This window comes from Pimephales promelas, chromosome 12, assembly GCF_988280905.1.
Source record: "Pimephales promelas chromosome 12, fPimPro1.hap1.1, whole genome shotgun sequence".
NCBI lineage: Eukaryota > Metazoa > Chordata > Actinopteri > Cypriniformes > Leuciscidae > Pimephales > Pimephales promelas.
In genome coordinates, this window is record NC_142780.1 from 27,918,687 (window position 1) to 27,939,533 (window position 20,847).

General features: G+C 36.8%; 1 protein-coding gene across 2 annotated transcripts in view; it reads right to left on the minus strand.

Moving 5' to 3' along the window:
• rspo2 (R-spondin 2) overlaps window positions 1-20,847 on the minus strand; it is a 60,531-nt gene that overhangs the window by 30,535 nt on the left and 9,149 nt on the right. For both annotated transcript variants that reach the window (XM_039650820.2, XM_039650821.2), the window contains one exon: window positions 5,257-5,445. In XM_039650820.2, the coding sequence (XP_039506754.1) occupies window positions 5,257-5,445 (189 nt within the window). The remainder of the gene's footprint in view (window positions 1-5,256; window positions 5,446-20,847) is intronic.

Below are 20,847 nucleotides of genomic sequence, written 5' to 3' on the forward strand. Positions count from 1 at the left end.
ATCTTTTGTTTGATAAACACATGCTCTGGCTGGTCGAATTACGCTGTGCTGTAGAGATCTTGGCGCAAAGACTGAGAAGAGGAAGGCCACACAGATGGATCTACTTGCTTTGTTACAAGATTAATCAGAGCTCTGTCTCAGTCTCTGTGTCCTTACATGTCCAATCTATGACAGGGAGCAACAGCTAATAAATGAGCTTTGTAACAGAAAAGCCGCCTCTGTCCTCGCCCTGATATACTGCAGCCATTGGGAGGCTGTCATCACCTTTTGGATCGCTTACTTCAACAAGGAATTGAGGACGAAAAAGAAAAAGGAGCAACTACTGGCACACGACTCAGACAGTGACTGGACTGACTTGACATGAAATGTCATTTGTCATCCATGATCATGTGCAGATGCTGCAATATCAAAATCCACTGTGTTGGAATATCTGTTAGAAATTAGTAACGCTATCTGTGTATCTGAATAAGGTGACCCTGGGTTCAAAAGTCTCACATTGAATCAATAATCTAACCATCAGAGAGAAGATCATTTAGGGTCTCAAACCACCAAACGGCTATTAAGAGCTTATCCAGCCTGCAATTCAAGCAATATTTTTTTTTAAATTATAATCTAGTATATCATTTATAAAAATGCACGCACTCTCTCTCACACACACACACACATATATATATATATATATATATATATATATATATATATATATATATATGCATTTTTATAAATAGAATTTTTAATCTATGAAGATAAATGTTGTTTATGTATAAATGCATTTTTTTAAGTGTAAAAAAGGCCACCGACATGAGACACTTTTGGAGGCCTAGATGATAACATGAGGCTAATATGACATAATTAGATTACAAGTTCTTCCACAGACATGAGGATAAGAACAGGCGGTGGGAATCTGATGAAAGCCCAATGCAAAAAGTATATATATATATATATATATATAAGTATATATAAATACATATTTAGAACATATATATATATATATATATATATATTTATAAGTATATAAATATATATATATGTATATATATATATATATATTTATAAGTATATGAAGAGTTCAGATGCAAAAGCCTCTAAATGCCATTTGAAATTTTCTTCTTGAATGATGATTTTTATCAAACTTGTATACTTAAGTTCAGTAATTTCACTTAAATAACAATTAATAGGTAATTATCATTGCCATTTAAGTGAAATCACTGAACTTAAATACACAAGCTTGATAAAAATGATCATTCTAGAAGAAAATTTCAAACGGCACTTAGAGGCTTTTGCATCTGAACTCTTGGGCAGAACTCTCTGAACTCTCTGAATATATATATATATAGAACATTCTGGTTGTCGAAGTTAGTAGTTAAAGGTTCAATTGGCTATAAAGTCATTCCAAAATTGGCTGCGAAAAAAATACTAACATCAATTGTTTGCAGAAATCACTTGGTTTGATGTTTCCTTATTTAATGCAACAACAATCATTCATTTTAACTGTGGCCCGTTTTAAGATGTAGGCAATAACAAAAACACCAACTATTAAAGTGTCCGTAAATGTATATTCACTTCAACTGGGACCATCTAAATTCTCAAATGATCATACAGATCTGTAAAACTCAGTAGCAACAAGGTGAAGGATAGGTGTACCACTTATACTGTCTGGCAAATCGAGCTCTCTGGTGTGAGAGAAAGACAGAGGGGCCAACGTAACTGCTCTTTTGCTGGTCCCAAATGACATAGATTTAACTGCAACAACTCATTCTATTCCAGAGGGTACAGGACTCATTACCTCATTGGAAGGGTATATTGTGGAATTGTGTTGATTCTTTAACTATTGGGTACCACTTCAGGCAACGGTCCTTTCGTGTGGCTGAGGTCCACCTCAGTCCCATTGGATTATCATAACTACCCGTAAAACTCAGAAGCTCAGGAAGGTTTCGAACAGACTTACCCAAACGCCTGCAATTGCCCATTTAAATAAGTGTCAACGTGGGAATTATTACAACAACAGTACAGTATAGGAACAGATTTTACAACACCAATGACGATAAAACGTAGTAAAAAATTGGATGAAACTATTATCCTTGACACGGGGGCTCTCATGTGGCACATATACTAGTCCTAGATGAGCTGTCAAAAATACTTGAACTACACGTCCAGGATATTGGCAATCAGAAAGCTCTGAAAAAGGGTTTCCATGTGAGTAAAGAGATGACAGGAAACTTCACGTCTGGAGAAACAGGAGGTCATCTGGGGCCAATATCTATCATTCAGTGGAAGGCTGCTTACTAACATGGGCTATTAATCATGCCAAACTTATTTCATAAAGTCAGCATTAATACTCACAGCCCTGTCACTGTGAATTCGCATGTCCATAAAAGAGATGCATCAGCTTGTTGGCTGCTGTAAAGGGTCTCCCTGACTGCATGTTATACCCTAATTCTCAGTCTAGAGGCTTTTCATGCATCCGTGTATCCGTGAGAAAGAGGGTGTGTGTGGAGGGGGCGGGGGTTCCTTGTGGTGACACTGAAATATGTAAAATGTAAAGGGAGAAAAGGAGAGTTCAAGATGGATGAGAAAGAGGGCTTCCACTTGACAACCTGTGGAAAAAACTGATGGTACCAGCACACCAGTTCTGTCTGCATTCTGAATCTCTTTTCCAGCGTTTATCTCTCCTTCATCCTCCCCACACTCTCTTTTTATCTGGTTAGCTTAAGTGGTAGGCTGCAGCAGTGTTTAGGAACAACTAACCAAAAGCAGAAAGGCTATTGCGCACACAGTCAAACAATCTTGTGAGATCAGGTAATTATTAAACAAGCTTTCCAAGTATGTCTCTCTCAAATTGTTCAATCAATCACCATCTGCTGAGTTTTACAGGTCTGTATGATCATTTGAGAATTTAGATGGCCATTCACTCTTAATAAATTTTCCAAAAGTGATGCCATTGAAGAACCATTTTTGGTTCCCCAAAGAGCCTTTTAGTGAACAGTTCTTAAAAATAAATAACCCTTTTCCCCTTCATGTAAAGTACGTTATAATAATCTAAAGAACCATTTTTTTTGGTGAACTATTCATTTAAAGGGATAGTTTGTGTCTTAGGCCATCAATGTGTACTTACATTTATGAGTCATTAAATCATGTTTAATTTGGACTTCTCTGTGCATGCTCTTTGAGGTGAAATGAGGGTGGACCCCATAAACCTCCATTATATGACTGACAGACAAGAACAATTTGACCTAAAAATATCAAAATTGAAAATACCGTGGAAACAAAGACAGCTACATCTTGGATCCCGTTGAGGTAAGCTAAAACATATCAAAAATTAATTTCAAAGTGAACTATCCCTTTAAATAAATTATGCAATCTTCCTTCTTCACATTTGAGATATTTCAGTCACGCATATGATGCTCGCCAAATTATCTCAGTGTTCAATTTGGATTTCAAAAGCGCTCGACCCCACCCCACAGCTCCAGCGGAAGAGTCTGGACTGATGTAGTGCAAACCTGTCTCCTCTTTGCCTTTGTTTTCACTCAGGCCTGGCGATACTGTGAAGCATTTTTTAAACGAGATAGGATCACACACACATTCAAGGTCTAATGATAAGCAGCTGCTGCTTAAGTGATTTCAGAGCATGTTTTTTAAAAACACGATCAACTCCAACGTAATCTACCGTTTCAGGCTCTTGGAAGAACAAACTTCAGTTGTGCTGAAAACCCGGACAAGAGAGAATGCGGACTTGCGGAGCGAGTCTGAACGGGTGGCGTGTGTTCGAAACTGTTCCCAGTGACCCGACAATTAGTTCTCGCGCTGACCCTGATAGAACATACCATTATGACTGGCACACATGAAGAGCTTAGCGAAGATGACAGAAAAAGCATAATTTAAGGAGATGGGTCAAATGCGAAGCTGGATTACAAAGTCGTGACTGAAACAGTGATCACATCAAAGTAGGCTTTGCTCGGAGATTTGATGCTACATGACAATGTGAGGTTTTGTTCTAAGAGAACTTCTCCTGGAAAGGAATCCAGATTAACTGGCCACATATCAGTATCATTTAAAATCAAAATTCAACCAGGACAACGAATGGTTGGAGGACAGTCTCAGAAAACAACATGACTTTGTCCCTTCTCCACAACTTAAGAACTTACAAAATAGGTGCAATGACTTTGATTACTAGTGGAGAACAGGCAAGCTTTATAACGCCAAGTAGCCTCAATTGGTACATCCATTTTATGGTAAATGAGGCGTTTTAGGTGTTTCCCCCTCCTCCTCTTTTGATAAAATTGGCAAATAAATCAGTATAGAGTTTGCTGAGTGAGACGGGACATGTTTTTATACAGGGGTGTCTGTACTGGATCTGGGTTTATTAGCATTGTAGGTCCTGACACACTCCTCTGAGGTTTCAAGTCTGTCTGTCAGGAGTTTGGCTCGAACAATCCAAAGAGTTAGAGTTTTGTTTTCACATAAAGTACAAAGCCAACACCTCAGGCTTTTCGCTTAACCTCAAAGGTCCGGAGTGTCTCAGGCCTGGCGTAAATGTTAAAATAAGGTTATGAAATACAGGGCATGGAAGGAGGGGGACACACAGTTCCAATAGGACTATTATATTACTCTGTTTTGTTACTATTTTGTTTTCCTATTTCATTCTTGTTTCTAGGGATGGGTAAGATCCAACATCTGACTAGTCAATAATTGAAGTCAACTAAACGTCCAATCTCAAATGCCACGTATTAACACACTAGGTCAAGTCATATTGTAGTTTTTAAAAAACCCATCTCGAGACCCTTGCAAAAACACGTTATATAGAAAATGTCTCCGATCAGGTCAAACCGAAACTGATTAGTCAATCCTCATGTCAATATCGCATTCAGTTAAAAAAAAAATACTAAAAAAAGATTTCAGTTGCCCAAATGACTAGGCTAGTTGATTTATGAAATGTTGTTTTGCACATCCCTACTTGTTTCATACACATGATTGTAATATAAAAGTTTAGGAACTACAGATAACACTTAAACATTTGATAGAACACATGGAAAATGCTGGAAAAAGGGGTCTTCAGACATCTATAAACAAATAAAATTAAGATTACAGATTACAATAGTGAATATCCTCTATGCAAAGTCCTAACTTGCCAAATTGACATGTTGTCAGATTTGTCAGTTCACTCAAAACAAGCTTACTGTATCAAATTCAAGGCCAAATTACTTATTACAGTATGTGCATGTGCATTTGTAAATGTGAGTAAGTGTAGGATCTTACTGGAGCACATGTTGATCTCTGTCCCGCGCATGCCGTAGTAGCCTGAAGGACAGGCGTGGAGACATTCGCCGTACTGCCTCATCCTCTCCCTCCTCAGAAACAGGAAGAGCTTGGGCTGGCAGTTCATACATCCGTTGTCCTTTGAACACACCGAGCAGCCTTTACAAATGGGATACGCTCCATAGCTAGCTGCAATAGAAGAAGACACAAAACAGACACTTTACCAGCTAATAACACCAAATAAGTGACATCTTGACTTGGGTTGCCAACAATCTACATTTTTAGTAAACCACTGGTGATGTGACAATTACTCACAAAGTAAAAAACAAAAATGAAATTCTGCAATAAAATGACATTTTATTGACTTAACTTCAGCCTAGCCAAATTATAAGATGAATATGTTATAATCATTATCATCCTCGCAAGCAATTTGTTTTCAAATTTATTCTAATATGCGCAATTGGATGCTGAATAGTAAATCAATTCAAATGAGATACGGAAGCTTTCCCAAGTGTTTTAATGTGAGGCGCTAAAATAAGGGACAAATTGCATCCCGTATAGAATGAATATAAAATTGCAAGATTCTTTGCTTAAATACAGGATTATACGCAACCTTAATCTTGACCTACATGAATGCAGAATGTAGTGAAATAAAAACGTACACTTACTGAGGTTAAGTGCTTTGCTCAAGGGAGCACGATGAGAGTTCATGACTGCTTTCTTGCAATCAAACCAGAAACGTTAAGTTGTAACCACTTCACCACAGAGCAAGCTAACTACAAAGGGCTCAGTTGAATGGATAAACGTGTGCTGCTATAGAACTGTCTAAGACATTTTCATTGACACATAAAACTTTCATTGACTAAAGAAACTGTCATTACTGTGACACTAGCGAGGCCTGACGTTTTCGCAGCACAGTGATTTGATTCAAAGCTCAACTCCTGCAAGTATAGTTCAGACAGCCGCTGAAAGCCCAAAACCACATTGACTCCGAGAAGGATCATGTTGCTGGTAGAAGACAAAGGAGCCAGTAACGACCATACCGTTTCACAATAAAGTTAAATGTAAGCGCCTTAGCGTCCCCTTTACAGGAAAATGTCCTTGGGCACACACAATAGCTGCAAACCAGAGACATTGCTATTGATTGGAGCCAAGTTTTGAATATCACAAACCGAGATAGAGTAACAGTCCGAACTGGACGACCCACCACAACGCTTTATAAAATATCATGCATTTCGCTTACCTTTTTTCCCAAATCTTTACTTCAGTCTGAATAAATAAGTAAGAGCGCACCACATAAAAAGAAAATTCTGCATGGCTTAATATGTGTCATTCATAAACATTTTCCAGAAAATTATACAAGAGAAAGCTTAGCGAGATGGACAAACCATACACATGGAGGAGTGAAGGTTTGCCATTTAAAATAATCCTCACTGTTCTAATACTCTTCATCAATCAATCTGCTGCTCCCCAACTGAACCAGGGTACATCGTACCTATTAAGCTCACCAAAATCTGCCTTGACACATTTTTAGTGCTCAAGATATATTGGTTTTAGTAAGTTCATTTAAAATAAAATATTACTCTCTCACACTATAATATTTCATTTTATTTTTTAAAATATAAAAAGTCTGGCTGTGCTTAATAAGTATGTTTTGTATGTCACCCCTGTTGCCAATAAGCTCACAAGATGTTTTATTACAAATGTGTGCAAAACAACCTTTTTAAAGAATAAGACACACACAAACAGAACTTTAAAATCAAGCACAGATTCTAAAAGATCAGATCTGGTCATCCACTTGCATCTAAAGCGCAACTTACACAACTGGTGATGTCAGAAGTCCATTACACAATCCTTGCACAAGTTGCCCTTTACACTTAAATTGAATCTGGATGCTAGTTTGACCGTAAGCTAGTTACTTTACTTCATAAAGTTTCAATTATTCGAATATTTTTCTTACACAAACTCATGGCTTTGCTTCAGAAGGCCTTTATTAACTCCCCAAAGCCGTGTACAGAACTTTTATGCACTTTTACTATGATAGATGCACTTTTATGATGAACAGATGCACTTTTATCATTATAGATGCACTTTTATGATGGATTGATGCACTTTTAAGATGGATTGATGCACTTTTATCATGATAGATGCACTTTTATGATGGATTGATGCACTTTGTTGAGCTTCAAACGATGGTTTGCAAATCACTGCCATTATTCACTGCCCAGCTTAAAGGGCATATTGCAGGTTAGAGGACCCAACGAGTCAATGCATAGAAAAACAATGTAGGAACTAGATTTTCTTTAAAATATACGTATAAACACGCCACAGAAGCTTCTGCAGTCGTTTTTGTGAGAAAATTTTACTTCCGCGTCTGAAAATGGGCGTGGCGGGCGTGACGCAATGAGCGGGAGAGCGGTCGATTCACACAACAGGAAAACAATGAATCGCAATGACATTTCGGACGCTGAGGAAATACTCGTATGACGGATCAAGCCATAAAGTTATGAGCCTGCTATGCTAAAGAGATCAGGGACAGGCCAGGATAATGTCAGACAGAATGGTCAGAGAAAAATTGAGCTGTGATGTGAGGAGAACCAGTGGAGAACAGGACAGGTGCCTTTTAGGTGAGAGACGTGCTTATAGTATACACGTTCGCTAACGATATACACTGTGCTCACAATATTGTACAGATTATTATGATCCTATAACAGGCCAGCAGACATTAGTATGTTTAGGGTAGATTTATATACTATTAAATGTATAAAAACTTTACTTGAGTATATTTCTATAGGCTACTAAAAGCATAGGCTATACTCGGGTAAATTTTTAATACATATTTTTCACCTTGGTTATAACATAAACAGAACATTAAAGGTTTGAGTATTTAAACAACCAATTTTGTTTTTCAATTACAAGTTTTATTTAGGGCATGACATGACTAAGTTATATAACACTATTTGATGCCATTGGTAGTATACGACGATCAATATGCTTCGGCATACCATGTTGAACTCCATCATATTGCCGGGATGCTATGCTAATCATTTGATCTGAAGTGAACGCTACACACGACCGTGTTTTCCGAGCCGAGAGGAGAAATCCCGTCTCTTCACCTGCTCAAACCGCACCAGGAACGAAAGATAGGCTATATAGCACAGTCACTTTTATTGTAATGGAAACTTGTGGACTCGATCTTGAAGTCCTGACAGGCTGGAGTTTTTGCAATCTCCACAAACACAATATTTACCATGACGATGATAAATTAAAATGCAAAAACTAACGAAAGCACACTGACTGACGAGCGCTCTCACTGAACACCAGCCTGCTCTCACTGAGCCGAGGCTGCGGCTCCCTGCTATGACGTCAAATGACGCGACGTTGAAAAAAAAGCCGTTTTTACTAGCAGTCCAAGAAACGCTCACTTTATCTTCTAAATTAGTGTCCTTATGTTGTTTTAAAACATTTTAAATCCTGCATTAACTTTTCATATGGTATTTTCATACAAGGTTATCTATAAATTTCGATTTTTTTTTTACCTGCAATATGCTCTTTAAAGGGAGCACACTGAGCTTAATTTGAGAAGCAACCTTTTTTTAATTAATAAATATTACATGAAATAGACGTACATTTTCAAATTTGATAAAGGACTGGCAATTTTAAAAATAGCTTGACTACTTGGGATCAGATATGCTTGAGACCTTTAATATGCGACAATGGACATACAGGAGGAACCATACAGGAATTTAACTCTTGTAGTCGAAGTAGTTCTTTCAAAAAATCAGTGATGTTGAATTATAAAAATATATATTTTTTTGTATTCATCAGCATTTATGTTATCTAAATGCTACACAATCAATACTATGTGCTATACACATTTAAGTTTACATTGTAAAATTGCAATGTTGCCAATCAACTATCCTGGAACACAAAGCTCTAGAACGGACTATAAAAGAGAATACATAGCATTTTTTTTTTTTATCATGTTGTTTTCATGTTAACCAAAAAAATAGACAACATTATTGTGTAGCTTGATTCATGTCACGTGACTTCAATGTTTTTTGTGACATGGAAATGATCTGGACACATTTTTTCCCCAACCACACATAAAGACATATGGTATACAGTTTGAACATGTTTACAGAAACCTGACGTTCACCGTAAATTGGTAAAAAAAAAAAATCTCCCCAACTCAGCCCACACACTTCAGACCTGATTGCGATCGTAGTGCAGAGAACAGGCGGAAACCAGGACTGGCGTGAGGCTGGAACTTCAAAAAGCCAAAAACTATCAGAGCGTTTCCCATATTGAATTTTGTTAATTGAGGGTGGTATGGCAATATCACAAACCGTTTCCCCTGTTGCTTAATCATAAGGGTGTTATTCCTTTCATCCCACTGTCAGAGCTGTTTCAGCAAAGCCTTGCGGCAGTTAAATGATTATTTTAACTGTTGCTGTCAACATGAGCTTGAACAACACAATCAACTGTGAACAATCACATCAGTGCAACGACTGCCCAGCATGATCGCCTTGTGTTTGGCAGGGTTTTGCTTGTTATCAATTGTATGCCATGATATTCACACCAGCACTGACGGGACATGCTCTCACTGGGCTAGTAATTATAAATGGAAAGAGTAAGGCAGACGGCACAGCTGACGTTTTTTTTTTGCCTCGTACGAGATTTTTGGAACAGCAGCATGTCTGAGGACGGCTTTCCCAGCTCTGACCACAGGCATGTCAAAAAGGATGCTGGGATCTGGTGTGTCTAGGGCAAGGGTGTCCAAGAGCCACCCTAGAGGGCCCAGCGCTTCCACATTTTACGGAAATCTTTTCACCGCCAGCTGATTTATACCTGGAGCTATGACCGGAGTCTTCCATTCTGAATCGTATTTTCATCAATTCATCGAGGGGATTAAATTCAAGCTCTAAACCAGAAAATTTGATGGCTTTCCAATATCACTGTCAAATCAGGTCTTAAAGAGACACTGGGACCCAAGAGGGGAAACAAACAAGAAAAAGTGCCCGTCGGACCCCATTCATATTCTGCATTCAACTCTACTGATCCTTAAATTCAAACTAAATAAAAAATTTTAAGTTATGTCATGGCCATCACGTGGCATTTACAGTAGGCGTCTTATTCGAACAGGAAATATGCACTCGTTGTTTGAATGATAAAAGGCCGTCCAAGAAAAACTGAACGATCCAAGTGGCTTCCATACATGTAAACAACATCTCCGGCTATGTTTTTAAGTCACTTTAGAACACTAATTATCTAAGTGTGTCGGTCTGGCAGAATTTCGAGTTCTATGTAAATTACAGTGGATAAGCCTAATTTGGCTGCTAAGAGTGTTTTTTGTTCCAAGAATCATACCAGCTTGAGCTTTAAACTTCACCATAAGTCTTTCATGTTAAGTGTTAAATAAACATTTGTTCAGACTATGATTTGATGGATCAATAAAATTAAAGGAAAAAATTACATCAACAAACTAAAGAATCACAACTGGAGAACAAAACAACAACAGTTACCTTACTTTTCTGAAATTGATGAATGCAATTATGAATGATAATGCTGAAATACAAACTCTGCCGCATGAACTTTCCTAATTTAAATTGTACGTTTGTGCGCTTCTGTTTCAAGCGCAAGTGGATAATCTGAGATGGCCTCCGTTACACATTAGGTATTATAATGGATTGTTAAATTTCATTATAAATGCAATGATGCAGCTTTAAACCCATATTCAACACATTACTTCAGGGAAGTACTTCGGTGGGAAAAAAACTGTGATTGCAATATTTTCTTAAAAGAAATAAGAGGCTTTGGTCATCTGATACATTACAGAAACAAAATAGGTTGCAAATGCAAGTTGACTTGAATGCTTCCATGCTACTTTGAAACTGTTCCAACGCCCCTGACATCAACAGGACAACCTGTGCACCTCTATTTGAACTATCCTTTCCCATTACAAAGCAAAATAGTTTACACGGAGAGTATGGGACAAATGTTTCACAAACCCAAAATATACAAGTGCCTTCTTTCATCATGCATTAAACGATCCATCTACAACCTAAACAAATGCATTTACAAAGGCCCTTGAATGAGGCTTTATAAGGCAACAGAAAATCACCAGTACAAACGGAATAGAGGTGGATGTCTTGATTTGTTTGGGGAGCAAAATGAAGGGTCATTATTTTCATTTCTTTTCTTTATTCTCTCAATCTTTCCTCTCTCATCTATAATCGACACATCCCTGTTGTCATCCTCTCAAGAACATCAATTGACATGGGATCCAATCTGCAAAATATCCAACAATATTGTGTGCTAGTTTGATTGTGCCCAGTTTCTGTGGGGAGACTGTGGTTCATTCAGGTAAATGCAAAATTCTTGGTCTTTCATTCATGCGAATCACAAGTTCATAACGTATGACAACATTGTTGGACTGTGTTGCCTTCATTCAGCTTTGGCTGTCTTTGTTTTGAATCCTGATCAACAGTTTACAGAGTGAGAACCGACATACTTATGTCTTAGGTACATTTAAAGACTCTTAAATCACTTCATCACCTCTGGCCGCCAGAGCTGGAAAGAAAGGGCAAACCCCCCACCTCAAAAAACAACAACACTGCCAACAACTCCCAATGATCTCTCTTTCTCACACTCACACAAATCTATGACATCATATGGTGACATCATCCCTTTCCCTACAATAGAATTCTAGATGATATCATGCATCATTTGTTAAAATTCAAAGCTGTAAAAAGTTAAAATAAAATAAAAATCTCTAGAAGAAAAAGAGGAAGCCATGAAGAAGCATAGTACCTACAACTATGAGGCTAATTCAATGTTCATTCAATTAGTAATAATTATTTGAAAGATAGATTTGAGATCATTCTCTGTCTCTCTCTACACAAGATTTAATTCTGAAAAAGTAGGATCAATTACAATCCGTGTGGTCTTAATTTTTCACATAAACTAGTTTTACAGGAGCTTCCGATAACATTGTCACTAAAATTTCAGAAATGTTTTGTTAAAGTAAAAACAATAAAAAAAAAAAAAAATTGGTTGTACTAATAGATGTCAGACCAGCAAACTGGGATAAGTAAAATTTATTTTAATAAAAAAAAAACTTTAAACCTGCAATAATTTTGTAACATTAATATAATGATAGAGTTTTTATTAATATTTTGAATTAGCTTTTCAAAAGCTTTTCAAAAATTAGCTTTTATATATATTTTTTTCATTTACGTTGTAATTTTGTTATGAGTTATTTTCAATTTAGCTTTATTTTATTTCAGTTAAAGTGATTTTAGTACTTGTTTATTTTAGTTAGTTGCCAAGGCTATGTTTTTTCAGAAACTTTCTTTTTAGTGTTTTTGAATAACCATGCATAAACAATATTGTCTCAAAAAACAAACATACATAATGCTCACATATTATGGTAGCCCTGTTTATGCTAAATAGAGCGTAATTTCACCTATGCCATTAATGTGTTTATAGGCAACTGAAAAAAGCTAAAATTTCAGGGCATGTCAAAACACCCCAAAAACCCCTTATTTCAGAGGATTTGTATCTGTTAATGAGTAATCAGCATTACTTGAAAATCGAGAGAAAAGTCAGAGTCAGCTGTCTCATTTTGAAATTCTGTCAACATTTCCTCACTCTCATGTTGTTCCAATTTGTTTAACTTTCTTCTTCAGTGGAACACAAAAGGAGGTGTTAGGCTGAATGACAGCCTCAGTCACTATTCACTTTTGTAATCTCCATTTGTGGAAGGAAGAAAGTCATACGGCATTGGAACAACATGAGGGTAAATATTTTTGGGTAAACCATCCATTAAGAATCAGAAAAGCTCGCCTCTTATAATGGAAAAGAAACTGGGAGTATGCAGTAAAACTTTCAGATCATCCACTAAAAGTGTGCCAGTCCCCACATTGTTCCACATGGTTGAAGGCAGTACATGGAAAACTGCATCAATCCACCCGCATTTGTTGCATCTGACTTTATTTGTCATGGTCATGGGTATGGAAATCACACTTTGCAGAAGATTAATACACCAGAGCCAGAATGGTGGGATATGGCAAGGGTACGTTTTGCTCTACAGGCACATTTCTCCTCAAATTTAGCAGAAAATATGCTGGACCTCACCTCCGACTACTTTACAGCTGGAAATAGTCAGGATTTAGGCATCCATGTTGTTCCCCCCTAACTCCAGTTTACTTTAACAGATTGTAATGTATGCATATGTTTACAATTTAGGGCAATCCCATTAATTATAATGATTCTGAACCATGTGTCTGAGTAAACACATTTGTTTCACGGCACTGGCTTATTAGCTTAGTGAGAGTGTTCCTGTGATACAGGCCCGGGAGGCATGGCAAGCACCGATAGATTTGTAGATTTGGATCACCGCGATTGAATCGGTGGACCTGACATCCAAACATGCCTTGTAAGTTTGGGCAGCTGGTACTGGTGTTAGTGTTTCTTTGCACTTGGTGGAAGACAAAAGGGGATTCAGACCCGAGGGCAAACCTGCTGACGTGTATGCTAATACCTTGGCTTGGCTTTTAAGTCCGCAGAGAAATTGCAGAGCACACATACGGGCATTATTGTCATTCATTTAAAGTAGGAAATACAGTCATTTAAGGTAGCCAATTACTTACACTGTGCCTCTAGAACTGAACTTTCTAGAACTACATTTTCTCATTGATGAAACATTTATTCATTTATTTAGTTGACTTTGGGCCAGATTTACTAACAGCTTGTGCCAACTCAAACCTTCTTTTGCCGTTAAAAACTACAGTGAAAAATTCAGTTATTTTTGCGGCTGACTGTATTGCATATGCATTTGTAGGAGTTTCCCTTTTAAGACGAAAAATTCATGGGAGGAGAGTATTTAAATTAATCACGCAAGGTGATTTACTAAGGTTTGCGCTAGTCAATTACTGGTTACTTTGCGCCCCCAAAAAAAGGTCTACCAGATGCTAATTTGCGCTGCTCTTGGTAGATTGCATTGCTCATTATGGAAATAATCCGGCTGTGTCTGTGGTCTTTAAATTGCGCCTTGTCAGTAGATCACACAGAACAGCTAGTTTGCCTTGTTTGGTAAATCTGTCCCTAAAAGTTTTTAAAACTTAGGGTTGGTATTTGGTAACAAAAAATGTTAAAATAAAAATACTTTAAAGAAACTGAATTCAACAAAAATATATAAATATTTACATATTTTATATACATATTTTTGTGTTGGATATCCCATTTCATTCTGAAATGTATCATTTTAACGGGCTGTGAAAAGGGATTAGCATTATCTTAAGGCAAACTCCTATAATTAAATGAGTAGTTCACTTTAAAAAAAAAAAGTCATTTCGTTCATTTTGTTTGTTGAATGAACCAAATGACTCAAAAAAAGATTTGTTCATTTTGATGAATGAGCTTGAACAGGAGAGTCACATAGAACAGAGCAAGGCGAGCATTTGTGCTTATAAAACTTAAACTTAGTTATTTATTTTTGAAATGAGCGATCGTTTCGCTAGATACGACCCTTATTCATCGTCTGGTACCCCGTGAAGTCCATTATATGGAGAAAAATCCTGGAATGTTTTCATAAAAAACCCTTATTTGTTTTCGACTGAAGAAAGAAAGACATTGACATTTTTGGATGACATGGGGGTGAGAAAATTATCAGCAAAATTTAAAAAAAAAAAATAATTGAACTACATTTTGATTCATGTAAATTCTCATTTAAAAAAGCAAATACAATGGAAAAATACAATGATTACCTGCTGATATGCTGTAATTCTACAATGAGAGAATTGAATGAGAGGTCAAATAGCACTTGTTATGAATCTCGCAAACACGAGAAAAAAAAATCTTTATGTGTGGACCAAAGACAGGTGCTGTAAGGTGCAAAAGGCAATCTGTCATGTCGGGCTATGTGTGAGAAGACATGTTTATGTTCCAAACGGAATTTGGAAGTTAGTAGCTTTTTCCACTCCATGGATTCTTTTCAGAGTGAGATGTTCTGTTATGGTCTCAGGTCTGTAAAGTAAGTTCAGAGGTGAGGTCTGAGATAAATCATTTTCTCGATCAGTATTTTGGTCGTTTTTTCCCGTTAAAATATCGACGCATCCTTAATAACAGATAGATAAAAGTGATTCCCAAAACTGTGCACAATAGTAATAGGCTACTTTCCAAAGAGACTATCTGTTATGAGCAGTTTTTATTTTTCTACCACTACCAAAATATTTTAATATTATTATTATTATTTAGTTAGTTTTTTTTTTTTTCAAAATGAATTAAAATCATTAAATTTTAGTCTTATTTTTTTTTTTATGCTTATAAAATGCATAAAAATGATAGCAGTGTAAAAAGAATGGCAGAAGCAAAGACATGAGGGTGGTGGAGAGGGTGGGAAGTGGAACGGTTAAAATTAGCACACCTGTTGGTAATTTATCACACATAAACCTCACACCTAATTTTCACACCTGTGGCACAATCGGTTCTGAATCCCACAATTCAGTCACACATGCTGTTCTACACACATGCTAAGCAGTTAGCAGTGGGGTTTTTTGCATGGAGAAAGAGCAATTTCGCTGCCAAAAGATCAGAGAAGAGACGTGCCTGGGATTGTTTCACAACATTGAGCATTAGCAGACCTAACAAGACCCTCCTTTTCGGCCTGACAGGGATCCAATCAAATATCTTTTTTTAAACCTCCTTTTAGCATTTGACAAAAAGGAAGTATACAGGTCTGGAATAATATGATGGTAAATGCAGAATTTCCTATCCATTTAAGGCAAGTACTTAATGCTTCTGTGGTCTGGTCAAGAAGTAGCCTGGGATAACCCAGACAACTTCCGGCAAATTTAGATTTGCTCTGAAAGTTAGAGCTCATTCAAACCCATTTCCAGTCCGCAGAAATCGCAGCACCAATCAGAAACGTTGGGGCGGGCTTTACATGATGACGACAGCGCTGGGATTGTGAAGCAGATTTTGTATAGCCTACATTACAAAGATGGACGCCGCCGTCGAACATCACTCGCTCGAATCAGCTATCGCGTCTGTTTTTAAGCGATTTGAACGTTTCCTTTTTGTTAAAACCGAGCAAAGAACAACACTCGGAAATGTTTCTCCGCCGGCAGCCACTCTGCAAACGTCATCTCCTTCATCGCTCTGATTGGCATTAGGTCTACCCGCGACGTCCCTCTGGAAATGATTTGTCTATGACGCTTTGCCAGACCATATCTCAGTTACAACTGAGAATGGTCTGGTTTTAACCAGGCTAGTGATGAAGCTGTCAGCGATCAAAAAATTGATTTTGAACATGATACTTTCGAGAATATGTTTGATATAGCAAATATGATCCAGATACTAAATGAGCTGTGATGAGGACAGTGGTAATGGTATAAAACATCTTCTTGAAATTAACTTTCCAAACTCTAAAACGTGACAAAATATGCTTTGTTATTCTTCTGTAATTGTTACTCTGAGGAGAGTGCTAAGCTAATTTGCTAATTTGTTTTTTGCTAAGCTAATAAAGTTCCAATTTGTTTCAGTTTGTAGTTGTCAATTCTTGTCAACCCTTGAGTTAACTTTAGTGCAGTTTGGTCAATTTTAATTTCTGAGTTGTTGATTGTTAATAAAGAATGTTTGAATGTATCTTCTCCATTGTGCTTGCTAACCGGCACCACACCAGCAAACATGACAATATGAGGTAGCCTAATTTTAAAAAGTGATTTATAGACCTAGAAATGTGATGTAAATGAATCAAAATCTTAAAACACCATGGTATTTTTTTAATTAAGAATATTATTTTTTTTCTAGAAATGTCAAGCTCTAAAATTCCTTTTTAAATGTTGTTATAGAAGAATGGTAGACATGACATGGTTCCCTTTATCCGTTCATTTTAGCATTTGTCGGCTTATGTACGAGTCGCTTGGAAAAGTAATAGCACAGTTGTTCTCAAGCCACGTGGTTTGAGGTATCATCCATTGCATTAGCTTAAATTATCAATTTGGTGTAGGATTCGCTTTGAAACAATCACGCAGAGATTTCTAGTAAATTTGACAAATAATTACAAAGAAATGGCAAGTAGGACTAACACATTGAATTAAACATGACATTTTGACGTAGAAAGTCTGAAATAGTATTTTCTTGTAAAACCTACTCCAATCATTTTTATGATATTACTTTAATAAGCATTAAGGGGTTGTTAGAGCGCTAGTATTCATGAAGCTTGAGTTCACAAACACCTCTAAAAACTAAGTTTAGAATTATGAGTGCACATAAAACTCACCCACCCACACATACATATACAGACACACTACCCATCAGACCTCCCTCTACACAGTATTGTTTGCCTTCATGCCTGAGTTTGTGCTATGCTGGGGAACATGAAAGGTATTACCTCATTAACCCTTTAACGAGACCTCTTCTCCACCTCCCTGCCTCAACCCTTCCCTACCAGGCCAGATCAGAAGTGATCCACAAGGTCAAAAGTGGAGAGCACCATGGGGGTGGCAGGCAGAAACATGCCGATGAACCTCATATGGTCCCAACCACTGTGAGGGGACTTCAAAGCCTGATGCCCAAGACTGAGTCTTCAACTCCATAAATAGCTTCAGCAGACCCTCAAAAACTTCTATTGAGCTAATTAAGCAAAAACTCAACAGGATACCACGCAACACCCATGCCATCGACTTCAAAAACGGCAGGCATACGATAAGCATAAGCTTGAAAATAACAAAAACAGGTTCTACAGTTGCGGTTTCCTGCACATATGGGTGGCACGATGTATAAAATCTGCGTGTATTGTTACAAATTTGTCAAATCCCCGTGAAAACCTGGCCAGCGAAGACATGCCAGAATACTTCCAGATACAAATGAACACCAGGGCAGGGTTTTATGTAATAGCCGCTCATCTCATCTGCTCCCCAGGGCAGAGCTTACACTAAAGAGCTCTGTTATAATCACTCAACTTCAACCTCTTCTTGCTCTTACTAAAACAAACCTGTCTGGCAGCCAGATACATCTCAGATACGGCCCCTGCATGGCCCCGTACTCCCATAAACACGTTGGCCACACCATGCAACTTTCTTCTTTTGCTTTTGAGACTTGAAAGCACTGTTGATTTTGTCGAAGAAATTCTTGCTAAAAATGTTTGTTGGCAAAAAGTGATCAATTAAATGAGGCGAAAAAAGCATCATAATAATGATTAAATGACTTTAACTATATACAACATTAACATATTACACTATTCAAAGGTTTTGTGTCAGTCAAATTTTGATATTGATTTCTTTCTTTTTTTTTAAAAAAAAACCCGAATGAACGAATCTTTTCCCGAGTCAATTCGTTCATTTCGTTTGTTGAACGAACCAAATGACACGAAAAAAGATTTGTTCATTTTGATAAACGAGTTCGAACAGGAGAGTCACGAACACGCATCACAGAACAGAGTAAGGCGAGCATTTGTGCTTATAAAACTTAAACTTTGTTATTTATCTTTTAAATGACTGATCATTTCGCTTGATAAGACCCTTATTCATTGTCTGGAATCGTTTAAAGCCCTTTGAATAGTTTGCAGTTTGCAATGAAACTGTCTTTTGGACCTTGAACTGTTTGGTTACCAGTAAAGTGCCTTATATGGAGAAAAATCCTGGAATGTTTTCATGAAAAACCTTAATTTCTTTTCGACTGAAGAAAGAATGACATGGATATCTTGGATGAGTAAATTATCAGCAAAGTTTTTTTTTTTTTTTTTTTTTTTTTTTTAAGTGAACTACTCCTTTAAGTACTAGTGCATAAAGCAACAACTTAAATGATCCCTAAAACACAGTGATTGTTTAAGTTGATAAACGACAGGTCTTTGATTTTTCAAAAAGAAACTTTTACATCTTACAGCACATTGTCAATTAAAAAAATGCTATTTTTGTCAACAAAACAGTTTTACTAAAATTATAATAGACTGAAATGAATGTATATGACATACAGAATGCATTTGAAGAAAATCTTCAACAAAAATGTGTGCAAAAATGTATTTTGTTTTTAAGACACCAGACCTTTGTGCATGTTAATTACAGTGACAAGCTGGTATTGCTGGAGTGCCACCACCAAAGCCATTATTAGCATATGAACATGAAAACAATGTGACCCCTGCCTGCGGATACCTTCAACGCACCGTCCCTCTCCGTGACAGCTGTTTACACAAGAGAAGACGGTGTGCTTCTGAGGTCTGGCTCTGGTTCAAATAAAATAATACAGCGTTGAAGTCAGCCAAGATGTAATACAAGTGGATAACTGAGTGGGTGAAAAAAAGGAGGAATTTGTGAAATGTGCATGGAAATTTTCTCTTTCCACACATCCTAAACCTTTTCTTTATCATTCGCGCCGACACTGGCCTGAACCCCCTCTAAATATCTATCTACCACTGTGTATAGTTATGAGAAATATACAATAAAGGAACAAAAACATAGATAGGCGATATAGGCTATATGAAGTCGCATAATACATAAACTCACCATAATTGATGTCGCCCTCCGCATTTTAGCATCACCCTTGACAAAAATACATCATCCCGTCACCACCCTATAGCTGCTGCAATACTACACTGAAACTTCCTGTTATCACGCAGCTCACTGGAATACTTGATTCTGATTGGTCAATCTGCAGTCAAAAATATAATGCCCACTAAACTGTATTTAATTTTTTTTTAAAACTCAAATCAATATCAACCTCCTTACATATTTAATCCCAAGAGACATTTAAAACATCAAGATACCAAAAGAAGCCAAATAAGTGTGATACAAGACCTCTCCAATAAGAATCAGGATCCTGCTCATGAATAGTAATAAAATATAATCTCAAATATGCAGTAGCCTGTTTAGTTTGGGGTCAGTAAGATTTTTAAAGGTTTTTGAAAAAAGTGTTTTTGAATTTGCTTGATCCAACAGCAACAGTAATATTGTGAAAAATATTATTACAAATTAAAATAACAGTTTTTTATTATAATATATTTTAAAATGTAATTTATTCATGTGATGCAAAGCAGAATTTTCAGCAGCCATTATTTCTGTTTTCAGTCACATGATCCTTCAGAATTCATTGATTTGGTGCATTGATTTCTTAGCATTATCAATGTTGAAAACAGTTGTGCTGCTTCATATGTTTGTGGAAACCATGATACTTTTTCGAGGATTCTTTGATGAATAAAAAGTTCAAAAGAACCAAATTCTTACTGACCCCAAACTTCTGAATGGTAGTATAAGCTAATTAAATATTTTCCTAATATTTAATTATGTCCGTCCCAAACTGAGATTAGCTCATTCTTTACAAGAGAGAACTTGTAAACCATGTTAGAGACAGTATTATAGTAATGAAGTGAATTATACTCCTACATTTTATACTCCTAGCCATACCAAATTTCTAAGATTGACACAGAATTGTCTGAATAATAGCTTGCAACGATCATTTCCCATTGCACAGCTTAGTATATAATAGAGAACAGAATGTTTTAAAGACCTTTTTGTTTAGTTTCTTTTTTTGCATTAAGCGCGTTTTGCAATGACTCATGACTCCAAACAAATAGCCTACGCTGATAACAAA